At 39.5% G+C, this 17,504-nt stretch overlaps 1 protein-coding gene across 1 annotated transcript; it reads right to left on the bottom strand.

Annotated features, from left to right (window-relative positions):
• Positions 1-5,708: 5,708 nt before the first annotated feature.
• Positions 5,709-15,778, bottom strand: LOC125616238 (charged multivesicular body protein 2a-like; the record flags this gene model as incomplete). The annotated part of the gene is given in 6 exon segments (XM_048801018.1): positions 5,709-5,746; positions 14,025-14,059; positions 14,144-14,271; positions 14,345-14,460; positions 14,463-14,523; positions 15,761-15,778. Coding segments are annotated over 6 exon segments (396 nt in total), but the record flags the coding sequence as incomplete, so codon positions are not given.
• Positions 15,779-17,504: the final 1,726 nt, after the last annotated feature.

Raw genomic sequence — 17,504 nt, 5'->3', positions numbered from 1 at the left:
GGCGAGCCGCTGGGCCTGCTCCGGGCGCTGGCGGCGGCCCGGCTCCTCCCCTCTGGCTCGACGACAAATCGAGAGAGACTAGGGTGTCTGTGCCTCACCCCCCCTACCAGGAGACCAACTGTTTCTGTCGCCGCTGGTATTGATGAAGTTCACAATCAAATCTTTTTACCTCCAAATATTCTTTCATTGTCTCAAACATGTTTTTTTTTTTTTTGATAACTCATATCTAAACCATAACAATGTATAATCTCAGCAGTTCTGGCCCTTTCTCCTCCTATTGAAGGATCCCCTTATTATTGTCCTTGATAACCCATCTTGCAGGATGGAACTGCCAAGAGGGGATCCCTTCAGGAAGGGTTTTTGTTCAGAACATTGTTGCATTGATTTAACACATTTGACATCTAGCTACAGGTATGTTTCAGGCACTAGGGACATATGAATAATAGGTATCACTCTTGCCTTCTAGAAACTGGTGTCCAGTAAGAAAGTGACAAATGGATAATTAGAGTAGAATGTGGGATAGGGAAGAGAAATCAAATAATAATAACATTGCACAGCATGAATACTATGGTAGGGATAAATACTGTGGGAGTGTAGAGTGGATGCCTCGACATGCGGAGTATCAGGGAGATTTTCTGGAAATGAGGATGGGTCAGCTAAGTTCAGAGGGGACCAGATCCCTAGATTCAATCTTTTGCTGTCTCAAAATCCTCCAATCCCAAGGAATCAAATTCTGAAAGTGACCAGAGGATATACCTAGATATTAAGTGAGCTAATGTGTTGCATTTATAAGGTGTCTTTGCCTATGATTTCCCTGGCTCCTCATACTGGCCTTGCCAGATCTACAAAGCAAATGATATTTTGGCTGTTGTGCAGAGAAAATGTGTAAGAGGGTAAGAATGGAAGCTATGCTTCAGGCTGGAGATCTTAGAGCTTGGACACACACACAATGAGGAATGAGACCTCATTTCCATTGTCAGCTGGGTTCTAATTAGCATCAGACTTTAAGCAAGTTACTTAAATTCTCTGAGTCTCAGTTTCCTCATCTGTCAAAAGGGAAGTTAGGTACCTGTTTCATAGGATAAATGAAAGGATTAGAGATAATATATGAAGTGAAGTCATGCAGTAAAAGAATGGCTGCTATTCTCCATATGTGTGTTTGTCAGAGTCCCAGCAGGAAATAGATGGTGCAATCAAATTACCATAATACATAAAGCGTTTAATTAAGGGATTATTTTCAAAGCTATCAGCAGGGTTCAGGGAAACCCACAAAGAATGATGCTTTAGTGTGCTTTCTATTGCTATAACAAATACCCAAGATCATCAACTTATAAAAGGGATTTTTTTCAGCTCACCGTTTTGTAGGTTCCAGTCCATGATTGGTGGCTCCTGTGACATTTGGACCTGTGGAAAGGCAGCACATCATGGTGGAAGCAAGTGGCAGAGCAAAACAAGTGACTCATGGGTGAGAAGCAAACGAGAGAAGAAAGGTACTGAGGTTCCACATTTCCCTTCAAGGACACATCACCAATGACCTGAATACCTCCTGCTAAGCTCCACCTCTTAAAAGCTCCAAGCTCGGAACCCCATGGGCCTTTGGGGAATATTCCAGATTCAAACCATGACAAATGGCAGGGCACCTCAGGTTGTGAAACAGAGGGATTCTTTACCCGTAAAAGATCAAGCAGTGTAAACAGTTCCCAAAGCCATGAGTGAAAGTTCAAGTAGAGAGGGAAATATTAAAATAAGCTGTGATGATTGGTCTTTGATATAGCTAGCCGGAAGGGACCCTTCCTTCCCTCCTCTTCTCCCTCCCTCTCCTTTTGATGCACTCAATTCCCAAACCCAACCAGAAGTCCTAGGGTCCAGGAACTAATGTTCTCCTCCGTGTAAGTTAAGTCTCCTGGGAGAGAAAGCAGGACTCAAAGGGTGAAGAGTGGCCCTGGACAGCCAGTAGAAGAGATCTGGTCAACCCACCAGGCAAGTGGAGAAAATCTCAGGACAGGTCATTGGCTGGGAAGATACCCCAGAAGGGTCCACTGCTTCTCTCTAGAGGGCTTTACATTGGGACTAGTTTGACTCACTGCCCTGGTTTGTATCCTGTCTTTTCACTGGAAATTTTAATGACATTTGTTGTTTTTTCTGACAGCTAAAGTTCTCCTTTCTCCTAGGCACAATATCTACTTTTCATCTAAGGGTCCATCCACTCCCTCCGCTCAATATGTATGCTTCAAATGGAATTCTGTCCTCCCAGGGTGAGCATGTGTCCTAGGCTCAAGTAGTCACGCTGCCCTGTTGTCCTAGCCATGGCAATAGGTCTGTGGCTGAGCACATGGCTCAAGTAGAAGTCCCGAGACACAGCGAGTGTGTGGCTAAGAATCCCAGGGGAGGAAAAAGAGGGGCTGCTGCTTCCATCTTACAGTCAGGAGGGACAAATTTGAGTATGAACATGAAAACCTAGCAGGCTAGCAGAAAATAGACCCAAGAGCCCTGTATCATCTGTGCCGATAGCTAGCACGACCCTGAACTTGGCAGTTAAGTAGGCCAGAAAATCATGTCATCAGTTACATTTTGTTGAGTTGGATTTTCTGTCACACCCAAAGGGGTCCTAGCATAGGTAACTACCCTATATATTGATGCTCTTTCTCAATCTCTCTGTCTTTCTCTCTCTTTTTTGATAAAAATTTTAGCTGGGTGTGGTGGTGCACACCCGTAATCCCAGCATCTTGGGAGGCTGTGGCAGGAGGATCACTAGTTCAAAACCAGTCTCAGCAACTTAGCGAGGCCCTAAGCAACTCATCGAGATCCTGTCTCTAAATAAAACACAAAAAAAGGGATGGGGATGTGGCTCAGTGGTTAAGTACTCCTGGTTTCAATCCCCCATACCGAAAAACAAAAAAGAAAGAAATTAAAACAAATTTAAGTTTGAGAAAAAATACTAGGCAGTGTCATTCTCATTAGAAGCTGTTCCATACACCTTGTACTATACTGTAGGCCTCCAGAGAACAGTGTTAGTGATCTTCTAGCATCACATGAAGGCAATTCACATGGTAATCATCTGTAAATGTAATAACAGGGTAGTCAAGATTTGTGTTTTAAAACACATTCTTGCACAATTACTTCCCCATTAAATTTGAACAGAAAGCTGAGGTTGGAAATCAAGATTGATATCCCATACCTACAAAGTGGCTGTCTAGGTAGAAAGTGAAAACCGTGCTAAGAGTTAAAATCTGCTGTTTGACAGAATTGACAAAATAGTAAAATTCCAATTGATCTAATTCCCAGGGGTTGGTGCTCTTATAATTCTTCTTAACAAAAACTATGATTTGGGAATTATGGAGCTCTCTCAGTCACTGATCAGCTACTCTGGTTGAAACGCTTCTGATTCAATATAATTTTTAAATTTTTAACTAACTGAATTTTAGAATGCAAGAACATTTTAAAGAACATGACTCGAAGAATTTTGAAAGTCAACTCTTAACCTTGTTTTTACTTAGGAAATTTAGGGCTCATTTTTGTCCTAAGGCATAATAACTTTTTTATTTTTATAACAGCTTTATTGAGATCTAATCCACATGCCATAAAATTCACCCTTTAAAGTGTTCATCTCATTGATTTTCAATATATTAACAAAGTTGTGCAACCATCATTACTCAATCTTGGTAATTTTCGTCTCCCCCCCATACCCCATGAACAGTGGCTTCCTATTCCCCCTCATCCCCACCTTGGCAACCACTAACTCTTCTATGTATTTTCCTATTTGGACATTTCATACATATGGAATCACACAATTGGAGTTTTTTTGTGACTGGCTTCTTTTGCCTAGCATAATATTGTCAAAATTCATACATGGTGTACAAAGGGATTTTTTTATTTTTTTGCCTGATCTTGAAGGACCTTGATATAGTGGGGAGGCTAGAGTTTCCCTGAATCTCTTCCATACTGCTTAATCAATCCATTCCCCACAGTACAGAATGATTTCTTAAATTGCACATCCGTGGATGGCCCATCCATCTGCCCTTAGCATGACCCCCTAGATCCTGATTGACCTCCCCAGATCCATCAGGTTTCCTGACTTTTCGTTTCAGTTCACAGTTCTGCACCCTGCAAGCTCAGGGCAGCCCCTCATGTGCGGCTGTTCTTCTGTCTCTTTTAGTTAATTTCTTAGATTCCTTCTTCAGATCTCAATTCAAGTGTCACTTCCTCAAGTCTGGGTCATGTTCCTTAATTACTTTTCTGCACAGCATTTATTCAACTTGTAATTATACCCCCATCAGTGTGACTATTTCATTAATTTTTATATCCCCCGACTAGATCATAAACTTTCAGAGAATACAGTTCATGTCTGTGTGATTCATTTTTATAAAAATAAAGTCTATACTTCCTGGCACTGAGGAGGTGGTCCCTTTGTCTCAAAGAATTTCTAAAATATTTTAGTTCAGTTTTCATGTTTTAATAGAAAACTTTGAATATTGGAAACTCTGTCAACCAGAATATTGGATTGACCTTTGTTTGACCAGGCTGTGTAATTGAGTTTGCTGTTCTTTGTTTAATGTTGACCACAATGATCAATAGTAGTGGGTAAAAATCATGCAGAGAGCAAAGGAAATAGGGAGTTAACAGAAAAAGGCCCTCTCCCCCATTTAGATTAAAACAGCCCTCATTTCTTTTCTCTCCCTCTTTCTCTTTCTTCTTCCTTCAAACCCTCCCTCTCTCCTAGACAGAAGGAGAGCGGTTTTCAAATTAAATTATAGACCTCTTTTCTTTCCATATGAGAATCAGTATATATATATATATATTAAACAACCTACATTTTTATAGAACAATAAATGACATGATCTCATCTTTTTACAAGGTAATTATATTAGAAAAACTCTTAAAAGTTTTACATAGTTGATTTAAAATGCCTTTAAAAACATATGATAAACTATGGCAGATCTGTTCTTACACAGAATAATTGATATCCTGGGGGAATTAAATAAAATGTTCTGGGAATCCTTGCCTTTAGAGCTGTCATGAAATTCAAAACTGATGTTAAACATCAGTCTATGCCAGTGGGCAATCTCACCCCTCCCCGGCTCTCTCATCTCCATCCCTGACCTGGCCAGGGGATATTTGGCCAAATTTGGAGAACTTTTTCTATTGTTACAAATAGGGGAGCGGAGAGCCTCTGGCATCTGGAGGGTAGAGGCCAAGGATACAGCTTTTGCTATAAAGGATCACCTAGCTCAAATGTCAGTAGTTCTAAGGTGAGAAACCCTGGCCTCTACCAAACAAAATGATGATTAAGATGTTATTAAGTCACAAAGAAATGGTCATTTATTCCTTCATGTATGAACAGTTTATGGACATTCTCTCTCTCTCTTTTTTTTTTTTTTTGGTACCAGGGATTGCACTCAAGGACACTCAACCACTGAGCCACATCCCCAGCTCTTTTGTAAAATTTTTTTTTAATTTTATTTTTTTATAGTTGTACATGGACAGCATGCCCCCATTTGTTTAGTTTTTTATGTGGGGCTGAGGAACGTACCCAGTGCCCCACACATGCTAGGCAAGTACTCTGCCACTGAGCTACAGCCCAGCCCCTCCCCAGCCCTTTTTAAAAATTATTTTATTTAGAGACAGGGTCTCACTGAGTTGCATAGGGCCTTGAAAAGTTGTTGAGGCTGCCTTTGAACTCATGATCCTCCTGCCTCAGCCTCCCCAGTTGCTGGGATAACAGGTATGCGCCCAGCTACAGGAATTCTTGAATCATAAAAGACGATTTCTTGTGTTTACTCAACCTGCATTTCTTTAGTAACTATTTCTTGCCAAGGACTAGGGTATGCACTACAGATACATAGTTCAAAATACAAAGTCTTTGTCACTTAGGTGCTTAGATTCAGGGAGGAAGACACAATTTAAGCGTGCTTTGGGGTGCTCAAAGAGCTCGGGTCACACAGGCAAAGAATACTTTGCCTCATCTGGGATTCAAAGAGGCTTTCTGGAAGACATAATGTCTACCTGGACTGCATCTTAAAGTTAATAAAAGTTAGGCAGCAGAAGAGAAAGGGCATTCTTGGCAGAGGGACTAATCCAACAGAAGAAGAGACACGTGAACCAGTATCTGCAAGCAATTTGATATCAGTAGCATAGCATTAAAGGAAAAGAGAAGCAAGAGATCAAATTGAAGGAGTGGATAAGACAGATGAGGGATGGTCTTGTGTGCAGGTTGAGGGGCTGGAGGGATGGGGTAGCAAGGCACAGGTTTTAACCAGCAGAGCAACAAGATCCAACTTGCACTTTATATAAATCACTCCAGTTACCTGGAAGTGATGGACTTAAGGGGTCAAGATTGGATGCAGGGGGACCAATTAACGGTGGCCCAGGTAAGAGATAATGAGCACTTGGATTTAAGCAATGACAGTAGGATGGAGAAGAGGACTTGGATTGAGAGTTATTAATGAGGCAGAATCAGCAGGGTGGTGATTGGATGTGAGGTCTGAGGGAGAAGGACTCCCAGAAATGGGGTGTTCCTGGGCAGAACAGTCTAAGTACAGGATGGGAGTTGAATAGGAAAAGCTCATGATATTTTTCTGTGGACATATTAAATGATCCCTCCGTCAGGTAGCACATTTGAACCCATTGAGAGGTTGGGACTAGAGGTGTCAATGTGGGAAACTTTAGCACAGAGGGAGGAACTAAACTCATGAGAATAATAAAACCGTGCAAACACAGCAGGGCTGCCATAGCAAAACAACATAGCAAAGGGTTTAAACCTAAGGAGTGACTTTCCTTAACAGTTCTGGAGGCTAGAAGACCAAGGTGCCTGTAGGATTGGTTTCTCCTGCCACTTTCTTCCTTGGCCTGTAAATGGCTGTCTTCTTGTTATGTCATCAACTGGCCTTTTCTTTGTGTGCGAACAACACTCATGCCTCTCTCTCTCTCTTCTTACAAGGACTGCTGCATTAGGGCTCCACCCTTCTGACCTTATTTAAACTGAAATACCTCTTTAAAAGTCCTCTGTTGAATCACTGCAATGGACTGATTTTTTTTTATGTGCCTCCAAAATTCACATATTGAAATCTTAAACCCCAATGCAATGTTATTATGAGGGGGCATTTAGAAGAAAAAAATGGATCATGAGGGTGGCACTTTTATGAATGGGATTAGTGCCCTTATAAAAGGGACACTGGAGAGCTTTCTCACTGGAGAGCTTTCTTATCTTCTTGAGGCTATATAAGCATTAAGGAGAAATTGTCTCTGTGTCACCTGGAAGAGGACTCTTACCAGAATCTTCCATGTTGGCACTCTGATCTGGGACTTCTGAGCTCTAGAACTGTGAGAAATTGAGAAACATGTGTTTGGAATTGAAGCCACTTAGTACATTTTTAAAAATAGTTGCCCAAATTGACTAAGCCATTTGCCTTGCCCCCAGTTCAATATGTAAATCTGAAGGCACAAGTTAGTCCACAACACAGGGTGGATAGAAAGACTCAGGAATAGAGACCTCAGTAATTCAGGACAGAAAGTTACAAGGCACTAATTATTATATAACTGTAAATATATGGCGGTGCTTGTGTGCCTTCTGATATCTATATTTTTATATTTGTGTGTATATGTGACAATTGTTAGATTTAGAAAAATAAACAAGGCATAAAGATGAAAAGAAAATGATCCATTCAGGTGTACTGCTCAGATTTCTTTTGTTAACACTTAAAATAGTTTAAAAGTAAAACATAGTGCTGTAGGTTGATTTATACTGCTCAAAAAGGTATTTGAAATTCAACCTCTGCAACCTGTGGCTGTGAGCGTATTTGAAAGTAGGGGTCTAGGAAGATGTTCTTAATTCAGAGGAGGTTATCCCAGATTAGGGATGTGGGCCCTAATCCAAAGACTGGTGTCTTCATTAAAGTGAGAGAAATTTAAACACAGACACACAGAGAGGGAAAGTCATGCACAGACAGAAACACAGAGAAATTACCATGTGACTACATGAGCAGAGACCGAAGCCAGGCAGGTGTAAACCAAGGAATACTAAGAATTGCCAGGAGTACCAGGAGCCAGGGAAGAGCAAGGAGGAGATTCTCCCCCTCCAGCCTCCAGGGGAACCTAACCTGCCACTGACTTGATTTTGGATGGCTAGTCTCCAGAACTAGGACAGAATAAATTTCTGTGGTTTGGACCTTCCAGTTTTATGGTACTTTGTTTTGACAGCCCCAGGAAACTAACATACATATCCATGGGAAGAATATTTTAAAAATTTAAAAAATGATAGCAAGACAGCAGATAATAAGTAAAAGCCCCTTGCTTTTAAATTTTCATTATGTTTTGAAAATTTTTCTACATTAGCAAATATAGAATCGTATCTTTCTTTAAACCACAGTGCAATGGGAAAACAAATGTCTGGAGGTTAAGTCAGAGAGGAAGGAGAAGATGAAATCTTCAGAGAGATGGGAGGAGAATTGGCCAGGAATAGCATCTTGGAAAGGGGAGGTTTCTAGAAGACCCTAAGTAGGTGCAATGGAGAAGTAGACCCAAGGAAATCAGGATTGAAGAATGTTTTTTCAGGGGCACCATATGAGTCCTGGACCATCCGGGTAAGAATCTCTCAGTAGACCTAGAGGAGCCAGAGCTAATGTTAAGTTAAAGATTTCTTTTCTAAAGCTCCCATTCTCTAAGACAAGGCAATAAAGTTATGCAGAATGAAGCTGGGTGCTGTGGTGTTGACCTGCAGTCTTAGCAGCTCAGGAGGCTGAGGCAGGAGGATCACGAGTTCAAATCCAGTCTCAGCAATTTAGCAAGGTCCTAAGGACTGAGTGAGATCCTGTCTCTAAATGAATAAAAAGAGCTGGGGATGTGACTCAGTCCTTAATTGCCTCTGGGTTCAATTCCTGGTACCAAAAAAAAAAAGGCAGAATGATACATAGTGAATGTTAGATACAATAGTGGAATAGTGGTAGGAAATGTGATACTTTTTTATATCTTATGCAATTATGTCCTATCTCTATTCCTCCACTGTATTTAATATACAATTATATTATATATGCACATATATATTACATATTATATATATGTATGTATTCCTCCTGTCCTTGCTGAGATTGAACCCAGAGCCTTGTGCATGCTATCTATGCAAGCCCTTTACCACCAACTTACACCCTCAGTCTCGATATTGTATTTTAATGTGACTTCAGAAAGTCAATATAGATGTACACTTATCTTGGGCTCTGTTTGAAAAGATCATTAGTGAAGGTATGAAAAAAAACACCTTCCTGACTATTATATCTCATCTCTCATAATGTTGCCTGTAATCATGGTCAAGTACAATGTTTTATAACTGTACAAACATGGGAACCTCCTAACATCTCCTGAGAACTTACATGCTACACACGGTGTCTTATGATTACTGCGTGCTAACCGATTGCTCCACTGGAGCTCCTACACACGGTGTCTTAAGTTTACCTCATTTAATTCTCAACAAGTGCTCTCTGAAGTAGGTTTTAGTACTTTCATTTTACATTTTAGGACACGATTGTTCATGTAAATTACTTTTTCTAAGGTCACTCAGAAAAAGGAGGGATTAGGGTACAGATACCAAGCTCCTGTGACTCCCAGGAGCCAGGAGAGGAGAAGGAGTTGCCCTCTCATTATTGAACAGTAAATCGGTGATAAATGGAACATACTTCTAGCTGCACAGTGGACCCCAAACAGTTGCCCAATCAAAAGGGAAAATGGCAGCGCAAGAGAAGAGCAGAGGAGGAAAACCTTTTGGTCAGGTTTGGTCTACTACCTGTAACAACAATCAGTAGAGGCACCTGCCATACTATCAAATTTAAATTTGTATCTTAATAAGTAATACTGTCTCACATTCTTACTGCCTCAAAATAAAGGGAAGCTGTGACTGGAAGAATTGAATTTGGCCTTAAGACTCAGTGCAGAGGCCAGATTCTTAGCCTAGATAGGTCTAAACATGGTGAGAGGGGCTTTGGGAGTTCAGAAGCTTGTGGGACTCCTGATGCTGTGTGTCCACTTCATTTCATAAGCTGAGTTGAAATGCTTCCAAATACTCGTTTATCTTAAATATGCATGTGTATATATATGTGCGTGTGTACATACATGTATATATATATATACACACACACACATATGCACATACACTATTTACGTATAATATACACACCATATACGTGATTTTGAGCTTGTACAAAAGAAAATAAAATAACAAATACTAATGTTGAGCATGGTAGGTATAATATTTAACCGTCTTCAATCATCAGATGGTCAGAAGAATGTTAGTCAATTCCAGGGGACAGGTTCCCCTGATCAACATGGCCCAGTGTGAGCCCTGCGCCCCTAGAGGATGCTTCTGTTCTCCATAACAGAAGAGCACACATTGAGATCCAGCTAGTATCTTTATATGCAAATTTATTGACTCTGCTTAGTATACTGCTAGCATTCAATAAATGTTTTTCATTTGTATTTCTAATAAGACCTAGAATAAATAACACATGTATTAGGTTTTTAAAAAATACTTTTAATTGTTGTCAAGGGATATTTATTTTATTAGTTTATTTATAGGTGGTGCTAAGAATTGAACCCAGTGCCTCACACATGTTAGGCAAGAGCCTTAGCACTGAGCTACAACCCCAGTCACACACATGTATTAGTTTTAAGTTAAATAGAAACACACACTCTGTCTACACAGGACAGTTTCTCTCCTATCCTTTCCTCTTGACTCTTGATCTTTTGAAGGCTAGAGATGAGTTAACTATGAGAGTTAATAAGAGGGTAAGGAAATTAAGAGCAGTGCTGTATTTATTTATTTATTTATTTACTTACTTATTTATATTGTATTATTTTATTAAATTCTACCAGATAGTATTTTGAATAAGGTGAAAAAAATCTGTGGAAATCAGAAAAGTTCTTACTTCCATGTGGATTATAACTTGAATGGGTACAGTGGAAGTTTTTTTTTTTTAAATTGATTTTATTATTATTTTTTAAAATAAACAACAAAAGTGGAATGTTGCACATAGTCAATGGGATTGTGTCTTAGAGTTACCCCTTATCCTGGCAAATCAAAAGTGATTTGTCTGAAAATGCCCATTTTAACTTAGTAAAACAAATGTATTTATTGCTATTTTTTTTCTGTTTAAATATTTATAAAGAAAATCTTACTGCCAAGGTAAGAAAGAGTGTCCCTGGCTCTCATAATATGGTTAATTCATGTTTTTTTTTGATTCTTGTGAGTCACCAGATATAGCCACCATACAAATAGTATTTCTCTCTGGATCCATGAACCCTATCATAAAATAGTAGTGGTAAGAGTGTGAGATAAATCTTGGAGTAATGAAACCTGACATACCTACCTTACAGGTTTCTTGAAAGGAAAGCATGAAATAATGGATATGAGCGTGTTTAAAAAAAAAACAAAAAGTGTTATAAAATTCGATATAGTATTTTTGTATGCCTTGGTTGCAATATTATTTTCCATTGTCTTGTTTATTGACTCTTCTCCACATACATGCATATGAAAAAGGGCATTCATAGTTCTTTTTTTTTTTTTTTGCTCTCCTCGAGAAATTGGAATTTCTTCTCTTTATGAAGGTAGTATCACTTAGATTTTAATAAAAATTTCAATTTCTCATTTGTTGTTTCTACACCTTCCAGGGTGGGCTTAAGATAAGTACATCATGTGCTCTCTGGGGCCTTATAATCTTTGAACATATCTAAACGGCACAAATGAAAGGATTTCTCTGGGAGTGACATCTGCAGTCCACTTCCAACTCCATGGATCAATCTGTGGGTAAATTAATACAGTGATATGCCAACATATTATGTCACCCACATGGATAGTAATATACCTGCACTTAATTTATAGATGTCTCCTTTTTTTCTGAGATGGAGGCTGTACTGATTACAGATACTCCATTCAAATGTATCCTGTTAGTCTTTCTTCTGAGACATCATTAATTTTTTTTTAAGCCTAGCCAGTAAATTCTTAGATATCAGACAGCCGTCCATTTGCAAAAGAAAGATTGAAGAAATAATGTAATAATACATGTTTGAATAGTTTTCATTTTCGAACAATGTATAGCTTTTTGTAAATAAAACCAAAGACATGAAACTAGAAATAAAATGAAAATGTGGGCTGTATATATTTGCCTCTGAATGCTGCTTGGATAAGAAATGAGTCCCCAGATGAAAGCAGTGTGAGTCATTTCAAATCTAACAGCCTCATATTATCATAAAATTGCATTGATGTAGTTGTAAAAACCCATGAAGAATTCTATAAGGAACTTTTGATCTTGGAGGATTCCGGGGCTAGGGATACAGACTGAAGGGGGAATATTTAAGTTTTTTTTTTTTTTTAATCCAGTGGATTCTGCAACATAGTCACATCTAATTTACTTTAAAAAGAGCAATCAGATTTTTAGGATAAAGTATTAAAGAAGAGATTTGAAGACAAAATTAATTATATTTCCCTACATGGAATATTAGAACTGCAAGAGGGTTAGCATCTATTCTAGGAAGAGGTATTTCCACACCCCACTTATGTTGCTAATTAGTCCCTGCACTCCTTCCTCTAAGCCTCTATATGACCTCAGAATCCCTCTCAACACAGTGCTTCAGGCAGCTTTTTAATTTAATTTAATAATTTAATTTAATTTTTTCAGTTGTAGATGGACACAATAACTTATTTATTTATTTATTTTTATGTGGTGCTGAGGATGGATCCCAGTGCCTCACACGTGTGAGGCAAACACTCTTCTGCTGAGCCAAAACCCCCGCCCCTCCAGGGCAGCTTTAATAGACCATTAGAGGTGACATATAATTGAAATTTTTATTTAATCTTCCTATGGAACTTTTCAAATAATCATCTTTCATTTCCTTCAAAACTATGTTGCAACTATTTCTCATGAACCATATGTTCCAGATATTGGGCATATACCCAAATACAAGAGATCTGAATCCTGCCTTCAAAGGATTTTCTGTTTGGGAAGAGAAAAACAGAAGTTAATGGGATTTAACACAGTGTACTAAAAGCAATGATGGAGTTTGTTACAGTTTAGATGTGGTGTTCCCCAAAAGCTCACGTGTAAGACAAAGCAAGAAGGTTCAGAGGAGAAATGATTGGGTTGTGAGAGCCTTAACCCAATCAGTGAATGAATCCTTGATGGGATTAACTGGCTGGAGGCAGGTGGGTGTGGCTGGAGGAGGTGGCATTGGAGATGTGTCTTTGGGGTCCCTATTTGTTTCTGGAGAGTAGAGTCTCTCTCTGCTTCCTGATCACTATGTGAGCTGCTTCCCTCCACCACACTCTTTCGCCATGATGTTCTGACCCACCTTGAGCCCTGAGGAATGAAGACAACTGTCCTTGGACTGAGACTTCTGAAACCATGAGCCCTCAAATAAACCTTTCCTCATCTACAATTGTGCTGGTCAGGTCTCCTTTTAGTTGCAACAGCAAAATAGCTGACTAAAAGAGAAATATAAGTATAATACAAATGTAATATAAATATAAATATAAATATTTAGGACAGCCTCATAACCTGGAGTTGAATTAAATGTTTTTCTTTATAGAGGATGCCTGTTTTTGTCTTATAACAAACAGAAGTTATCCAGGTAAAGTTTGAATGTTCTAGAATAAGTCATCAACTTTTTTTTTTTTTAAATCCTTGGAACCCTTTACAATCTTTTTAAAAATTTTTTTAATTTTTTAGTTGTAATTGGACACAATACGTTTATTTTTACTTGTTTATTTGTATGTGGTGCTGAGGATTGAACCCAATGTCTTGCATGTGCAAGGCGAGCGCTCTACCACAGAGCCACAACCTTCTCGCGCCCCCCCCTTTGCTGAGGATCCCTTAAAAAATGTAACAAAACTACTAGATGATCCAATAACTCCACTCTAAGGTACATATCCCAAAGAATTAAGAGTACAAACGTAAATAGACTCTGATATACCAGTATTCACAAACATCATTCACAGAAAAACCCATTAGGGAGCTGTCACTTCATAGCTTACTGTCTGGCTCAGTCCAGCTTGTCCAAGACCTGGGACACAACAGCATCCCTAAGGAAAAGGAAGAGCTTGATGAGGGCTATGCAGGGTTGAGGACCAAGAGAATATCCCACCTTCCCACCCGTTTCCCCACACCTCCCCTCTTCATCTGCTTCATCACCCGTGGCATCTTCAATGGCATCCTCCGTCATCTCCTTCACATCCATCATCTCTGCCTGCCATTCAAACTCCACCATGATCTTCTGGATTTGGGGCAATTTCAGCTGGAATTAGGGAAAGGTGAGTTTGGTCCCTAAATATCAGTGGGAGTGTAAAGGGGGATAGGGAGAGGCGCACACATTTGTTCATGGTACCCCTGGCTTTGGTAATGCCCTTCATGGCTTGTGCCATTGAGCTGTTGGACTTCAGCTCCTGTGTCTTGAGGGACTCAGCCAGGACACTGGCCTGCATGATACAAACTTAAGCACGCAATGCCAGGTATGCGCCAGGGCTTTTGCCACGAAGTGCATGGCATCCTGAGGAGTATACAAAAATGAGCCCATGAAATTGTACTCCATTCCTCTTGGGATCTCCAAAGACCTCCATTAATCCAGGGGTCACTGCTCCTTCCTCTTCTTATCACGCCTTGTATCTTGAGCCTTCACTCCCTAGACTTCTTCAGAATGTCTTCCTGATCCCTAAATGTTGGAAGGCAAGCCCAGGTACACTCCTACAGGGTCTTTTCCCACTCACAGTTAGAATCACTTCCTGGACTTAGAACACCCTTTCCTCAGGTTCTGTCCCCAGCCTAGACAAAGATTTGCCTAAATTCAAAATTCAAATTGAAAAAAAAATTTACTATTGCCCTTAAAAAGAAATCAATAAACTCCTTGTGTGTTAACGTTTTCTGTGAAAATAATTATGTTTTCTAAAACAAATAAATAATGAGAAGAATGGTATTGCTTTATATTTCTGCAAATCTCTGTAAGGTTGAGGCTTAATCCAGTTGCTTTTCTCCGGTTCTTGTATTCAGTTTATTGAGCTATGTTGTTTTGGTGGAAATACAAGAAGAAACTCTAGCCTTGTCTGGGTGGAAAAGAGGGCTTTCAGAGAGCCGTGAACATTCTTTTTTGGTATTATATCAAAACCGAAAAAGGGTAAGTTTTTTAAAAGTGGTCCTGTAGATTCAAAAACTTTTTTTATCAGTCAACTTTTTGTAAGCCCATTACAATCCATTCATCTACTTTGCACTTTGATAATTTTGTAATATCATGCATGGAGTAGTTAGGGAGGTAGATCATTAGCTTTTGCAGATCTTCCAAATGTTAACATGTTAATAAAAAAAATCACATATAAAAATAGTGACCATCGATCTCATCAGAAGGGGTGTTAAGTGGTGGAAGTTGTTGAGCTCCCCGTGGTGGATACAAATTTTCCAAATTTCTGATTTTTCACTTATATACTTTATTCCATGAGAAGAGCATCTGGATCACCTTGCAACTCAAACCATCCCATGACACCTCCCCATCCTGGGCATGGCCACACAACATTGCTATGCAAAGTACTTTGTGCCTATTTCCCATTTTGTCATATAGACTATGAAAATGATATCTAGTCCAGGATCAAGATTTAATAAAACTAATTGCTATGGTCAGCCGAGATATTAAGTGACACTGGTATTTTTTAATAAAATCGAATAATAATACAATAATATGTAGTGTAGACGGTTGCCCCTGCCTTAATTCATGTAGTAGCACCCGTGGCTTTACCTACCACTGCTTTACCTACCATCGGGGCCAATGTCAATATGGTAAAAAAAAAAAAAAAAAAAGCAAATGTCGTACTGCTATTATCAAAATTCTTTTTTTTTTTTTTAAAAAAATACCTTTATTTCACTTATTTTATTTTTATGTGGTGCTGAGGATCGAACCCAAGGTCTCACTCCTGCTAGGCGAGCACTCTGCCGCTGAGCCACAACCCCAGCCCTGAAAATTCTTTTGACCTTATAGACTGCCAGAGGTCCCAAGACTTTGAAAACCATGAAGCCACTAGGCAGAGGGAGGAGAGGGGACAAAGTCCAGAAGGAGACAGAAGCATTAACTCAAGTTATACGATTGACTATAGCTGATCCCCTCATTCAGTAATTAATAAATATTTGCAATGTTCTAGGCACCACTGTAATATTGCACACACTGATGAAGAAAACTGGCCGTGTTTTTTCTTGTGGAAATTTCATTTAGGCATGGGATTAAGTGGGGGTGACAAGTGAGAAAAGTGAAAAAATATACTCAATGAACTCCATTCATTGTATGGAGTTATTAAAATCTGTTCATTCACTTAGCTTTTGAGGGAGATTTGGGCTGTTTCCAGCTTTTTTGAGTTATTCAGACTAAAATTCAAACTTTTTTTTTTGTGTGTGTGTGTGTGTGGTGCTGGGGATTGAACCCAGGGCCTTGTGCTTGCGAGGCAAGCACTGTACCAACTGAGCTAGATCCCCAGCCCCAGACTAGAATTCACAGGAACATTTGTGCAAAAGTCTCTGTCCTAGTTCCGGTTGCTGTAATAATGTCCCTCAGACTAAGTGACTTAAACAACATTTCTTTCTCATAGTTCTGGAGATTGGAAGGCCAAGAGCAAGGTGCCAACAGAGCAAGAGCAAGGTGAGGTCGTTTTTCTGGGTTGTCGACTGCTAACATTTTCATGTATCCTAACATGGTGGAAAGAGGACCAGAGCTCTCTGGGTTCCCTCTCATAAGAGCACTAATTCCATTCCTGAGGATATACCACCTTAATGACTTAAATGCCTCACCTCCTCACACCATTATATTGGAGGTTAGGATTTCAACATAGAATTTTGTTGGGACACAAATATGCAGTTCAATGCATCTGTTTTCTGAAATTCCAAAATAACAGGAGGCAGTTTGGTCCTCTGAGACATTTGACAATATTAGGGGATATTTCTCCTAGTCATGCCTGTGAGGGTGCTACTGGCGTCTAGTAGGTAGAGGCCAGGAATACTTCTGAATATCCTACAGCGCCTGGGACACTCCTCACAGCAAAGACTACCAGGCCTGAAGTGTCGACAGCATCGAAGATGTGAAACTTGAGTTAGTTGCATGTTTAATTTTCTTTCTTTCTTCCTTTTTTTCTGGGTGGTAGGGATTGGACCCAGGGTCTTATGCATGCTAAGTGTATGCTTTACCACTGAGCTACATCACCAGTCTGTGTTTGATTTTTAAAGAAGCTCCTAAAATTTTTTCTAAATAGCCAATTTTGCATTCCCACTGGCAGATCATGAGAGTTGCTCCACATGCTCGTGAACACTTGGTATTGTTGTTGGTCTTTTTAATTTTAGCCACTTTACAAGGATAATGCATTATGGTTTTAATGTGTATTTCCTTATTGATTAATTTAGTTGAACTTTCTTTTCTTTTTTATACCAGGGATAGAACTCAAGGGTGTTTAGCCATTGAGGCACATTCCCAGACCATTTTACTTATTTTTTGGGGGGGGGGGG

The sequence above is a fragment of the Marmota marmota genome, unplaced genomic scaffold (genome assembly GCF_001458135.2).
Source record: "Marmota marmota marmota unplaced genomic scaffold, marMar, whole genome shotgun sequence".
In the NCBI taxonomy this organism is placed as follows: Eukaryota; Metazoa; Chordata; class Mammalia; order Rodentia; family Sciuridae; genus Marmota; species Marmota marmota.
This window is presented reverse-complemented; position numbering and strand designations above follow the sequence as displayed.